The sequence below is a fragment of the Leucoraja erinacea genome, unplaced genomic scaffold, assembly GCF_028641065.1.
Source record: "Leucoraja erinacea ecotype New England unplaced genomic scaffold, Leri_hhj_1 Leri_502S, whole genome shotgun sequence".
Taxonomy (NCBI): Eukaryota; Metazoa; Chordata; class Chondrichthyes; order Rajiformes; family Rajidae; genus Leucoraja; species Leucoraja erinaceus.
Window position 1 is genome coordinate 72,501 of NW_026576403.1, and position 5,000 is coordinate 77,500.

The 5,000-nt window shown below is 50.5% G+C and overlaps 1 protein-coding gene across 1 annotated transcript in view; it reads right to left on the minus strand.

The window, feature by feature from the left end:
• The window catches only part of syt3 (synaptotagmin III), a gene marked incomplete at its 3' end in the record, with an annotated part of 29,702 nt that overhangs the window by 8,838 nt on the left and 15,864 nt on the right, over window positions 1-5,000 (minus strand). The window contains exons 4-5 of the mRNA XM_055630682.1: window positions 2,240-2,360; window positions 582-753 (exon numbers count right to left, since the gene is read on the minus strand). Coding sequence (XP_055486657.1) covers window positions 582-753; window positions 2,240-2,360 — 293 coding nt within the window. The remainder of the gene's footprint in view (window positions 1-581; window positions 754-2,239; window positions 2,361-5,000) is intronic.

The window sequence follows — 5,000 nt, forward strand, 5'->3', positions numbered from 1 at the left end:
CATGACTTCAGAATTAAGGGACAGAAGTTTAGGGGTAATATGAGGGGGAACTTCTTTACTCAGAGAGTGGTAGCGGTGTGGATGAGCTTCCAGTGGAAGTGGTGGAGGCAGGTTCATTGGTATCATTTAAAAATAAATTGGATAGGCATATGGATGAGAAGGGAATGGAGGGTTATGGTATGAGTGCAGGCAGGTGGGACTAAGGGGGGAAAAAAAATTTGTTCGGCACGGACTTGTAGGGCCGAGATGGCCTGTTTCCGTGCTGTAATTGTTATATGGTTATATGGTTGACCTGAGCACCTGGGGAAAACCCACCCGGGTCACGGGGAGAACGTGCAAACTCCGTAGGGGCAGCGATGGAACACGGCGCTGTGAGGCAGCAACTCTACCGCTGCGCCACCGGGCCGCCCCCAGACCCCAAAAGCAGAGGGGAATTCCCGTGAAGGGTCCCCCTAACCCGAAACGTCAAATGTCCATTCCTTTCCACAGATGCTGCCCGACCCACTGAGTTCTTCCAGCGTTCTGTCTCTGACAGTGGGGGGTTTGAGGGGGGGGAGACCAATTGCCCGGAGATATCTCACCAGTCGTAGTCCATGACTGCGATGATGACGTTGACCTGGTCCATGTTCTCGTTGGGGATATCGAAGACCAAGGCCTCGTTGTACACCGGGTTCAGAGTATTCTTCTTTATCGAGGTCTTCCTCTTCTTCAGACGTCTTCCTTCGCAGATCAGCGAGGCCTTGACGTACGGGTCTGTTGGGGAGGGACACACACACACACACACATTCCAGAAGGTTAGGAGGGCCAGCAGAGCAGGGTTAGGTGAGACTGCCCCACTATTCAATCATCGATGATGGTGGGATATGGAGGCAGGAGCATTGGAGAATGTGGGGGAGGTTGCAAGGATATTGGTGGAGGAGCAGGAGGGAAGAGTGGCATTGAGGGTCTGCCCCATGGTGGAGAAATAGTAGGAAAAGACATGCAAAATAAAGAAACATCAAAAACACCACAAACAGAAGCAAAGCCTCAGGCATGGTCAAAAGCCAGGGAGTACAAATGAATAACTATTGAATCTTACATGTTCGAAAATGAGTTGACAATAGACAATAGGTGCAGTAGTAGAGGCCATTCGGCCCTTCGAGCCAGCACCGTCATTCATTGTGATCATGGCTGATCATCCCCAATCAGTACCCCGTTCCTGCCTTCTCCCCATATCCCCTGACTCCGCTATTTTTAAGAGCCCTATCTAGCTCTCTGTTGCAAGCAAGATACGTGTGTGTGTCACGCTAGGTGCTGAACCGTGTGGAGCGGTGCTGGTGGCTGGGCCACCCAGGGCAGGCAGGGCGAGAGGGAGGTCCCTGACCAAGCGCTGCCGTGGAGATCTACGTGTAGGATAGTGTTTGTGTGTACGCGTGTGTTTGTGAGCATGCGTGTGTTTGTGTGTGTGTAGGATAGTGTTTGTGTGTGTGTGTGTGTGTGTGTAGGATGTGTGTGTGTGTGTAGGATAGTGTTGTGTGTGTGTGTGTGTGTGTGTGTGTAGGATAGTGTTTGTGTGTGTGTGTGTGTGTGTGTGTGTGTGTGTGTGTGTGTGTGTGTGTGTGATGTGTGTGTGTAGTGTTTGTGTGACTGTGTAGGATAGTGTTTGTGTGTGTGTGTATGTGTGTCCGTGTGTGATAGTGTTTGTGAGTGCATGTGTGTGTGTGTGTGTGTGTGTGTGTGTGTGTGTGTGTGTGTGTGTGTGTGTGTGTAGGATAGTGTTTGTGTGCGTTTGGGATAGTGTTAATGTGTGTGTGTGTGTGTGTGTGTGTGTAGGATAGTAGTTTGTGTGTGTGTGTGTGTGTGTGGATAGGATAGTGTGTGTGAGTGCATGTGTGTGTGTGCGTGCGTGCGTGTGTGAGTGCGCGTGTGTGTGCGGGTGCAGTGTGTGTGTGTGTGTGTGTAGGATAGTGTTTGTGTGTGCGTGTGTGTGTGGGTGCGTGTGTGTGTGGTGTGTGCACAGGATAGTGTGTGTGGGGTCGTGTGTGTGTGTGTGTGCGTGTGTGGTGTGTGTGTGTGCAAGCGTGTACGGGTGCGTGTGTGTGTGTGTAGGATAGTGTGTGTGTGTGCGTGTGTAGAATAGTGTTAGTGTGCGTGGATCACAGATCGGTGCAGGCTGTCTAAAACCACCAACACGATGGGCCGAAGGGCCTGTTTCCGTGCCGTATCTGACAACTAAGACCAAGCACCGTGGTGGAAGTACCTGAAAATCCGGTCAGGTCCATGGCCTTGAGGTTGGTGGCTTTGATGATGGTGATGGTGAGACGGCCAGCGGTCGGTAGGTAGCACAGCGAGTAGTTGATCTCACCCAGGTCGGCCCTCTCCTGAAAGAAGCCCATTGTCCATGGTTAGTGTCCCAGAGCCTCAACAAGGTCAATAGACAATAGACAATAGGTGCAGGAGTAGAGGCCATTCAGCCCTTCGAGCCAGCACCACCATTCACTGTGATCATGGCTGATCATCCCCAATCAGTACCCCGTTCCTGCCTTCTCCCCATATCCCCTGACTCCGCTATTTTTAAGAGCCCTGTAAGAGCTCTGTAAGATCACCCCCTCATCCTCCTGCGTTCCAAGATGCTGGGATTTTGAGCAAAACACAAATTGCTGGAGAAACTCCAACATAATTCTTCACACAAACAGTGGTGGGTGGGAGCTGCTGGAGGAGGTAGTTGGTGCAGGGAACAATTGCAATGTTTAAGAAACAGTTAGACAGGTACATGGTTAGTGCATGGTGACGTTTCACAGAGTGCTGGAGTAACTCAGCGGGTCAGGCAGCATCTGTAGAGAACATGGATAGGTGACGTTTCAGTCAGGACCTTTCTTCAGACTAATGAATGGCAGAGATACAGCGCGGAAACAGGCCCTTCGGCCCACCGAGTCCGTGCCGACCAGCGATCCCCGCACACTAACACTATCCTACACACACTAGGGACAATTTACATTTTATACCAAGACAATTAACCTCCACACCCGTACGTCTTTGGAGTGTGGGAGGAAACCGAAGATCTCTGAGAAAGTCACGGGGAGAACATGCAAACTCCACACAGACAGCACCCGTGCTCAGGATGGAACCCGGGTTTCTGGCGCTGTGAGGCAGCAGCTCCACCCGCTGCGCTACTGTGCCTCTAGGAGTCGATGACCCTATGATCCCATGGACTCTATGACTTGGTGAGTCTAAGACCCTAACGCAAGGCCATTGGGTGGGATATCTGACCTGCGAACATCGACAGATCCAACTCTGTACCTGCACGCTCCAATGAATTAAATAACTATAACATAGAAACATAGAAAATAGGTGCAGGAGTAGAGGCCATTCGGCCCTTCGAGCCTGAACCACCATTCAATATGATCATGGCTGATCATCCAACTCAGTATCCTGTACCCTGCCTTCTCTCCATACCCCCTGATCCCTTTATCCACAAGGGCCACATCTAACTCCCTCTTAAATATAGCCAATGAACTGTGTGGCCTCAACTACCTTCTGTGGCTGAGAATTCCACAGATTCACCACTCTCTGTGTGTGACATTTTTCTTTTCTCATCTCGGTCCTAAAAATCTTCCCCCTTATCCTTAACAAGTACATCCTTAACGAGTACAAGCCGAGTCTATGCAGTCTTTCTTCATATGAAAGTCCTGCCATCCCAGGAATCAGTCTGGTGAACCTTCTCTGTACTCCCTCTATGGCAAGAATGTCTTTCCTCAGATTTGGAGACCAAAACTGTACGCAGAATTTTTCTCATCTCGGTCCTAAAAGATTTCCCCCTTATCCTTAAACTGTGTGGCCCCTTGTTCTGGACTTCCCCAACATCGGGAACAAAAGAAAACCTGACTTCAGCCCAGATGGGATTTGAACCCACACTCTCTGGTTTAGGAGGCCAGTGCCTTATCCATGTGGCACTGGGTCCATTATCCATAACTGGTCTGGACTCTAAAATATTCATCCCATCGAGTATTGAATTGTATGCAGAGCCCCTCTCTCCACCCAGACTGTGTGCCTCTCTCTCCTCTGTCATTGAGGCTGACCGTGAAACAGGCATTTCAATTAGCTTTCAACATAATTAATTCTTGCTTAAGATGGGGACGTGATGGATGTACTCCATTATCTAATGGCTTTTGGAGAGGGAGTGGTGTAGGATCGCTTGCCCAAGGCTCTCCGCAACAAGCGATCTGTTGTAGCGTTGGGCTGTGTGCTCGCTCAATGCCAAAGTAATCACTTATAGGTCTCCTCATCGTCTCCTCGAGCAGCGTGAGTCCAGCCGTTACTGGGCGACTGCCCGAACGATGCGGACACGGGTAACCTTGGAGAAGCGCAGACCTGCAAACGTCACTCTTGACTGGGGGACACCAAGAGTCACGAGCGAAAAAAAAAACGTACAGAGTGCTGGAGTGGAACTCAGTGGGTCAGGGAGCAACATCTGTGGATAACACTGGATAGAAGGCTGACCAGTTTCACAGAGTGCTGAAGAGTAACCTGTCCTCAGTGGGAACTTCAGGCAGCACTATGGAGAGCATCCTTAAGGAAATATGGTATGGCAACTGTTTGTCTCCGCCGAAACCCATTGGAGAGGGTTTCGGCCTGAAACGTTGCCCAGAAGGATTTCGGCCCCGAAACGTTGCCTATTTCCTTCGCTCCATAGATGCTGCTGCACCATAACTCAGCGGGTCAGGCAGCATCTGTGGAGAACATGGATAGGTGACGTTTCACAGAGTGCTGGAGTAACTCAGCGGGTCAGGCAGCATCTGTGGAGAACATGGATAAGTGACGTTTCACAGAGTGCTGGAGGTGGAACGTGTTTCTAGCTTCAGGTTCCTGGGAGTCAACCCCCTCCGATGACCTCTCTTGGACCCACAAATACCTATACTCTGATCAAGAAGGCTCATAAGCGTCTCTTCTTCCTGAGGACACTGAAGAAGGTCCATCTGTCTCCTCAGATCTTGGTCTGAATCTTCTACCGCTGCACCAGC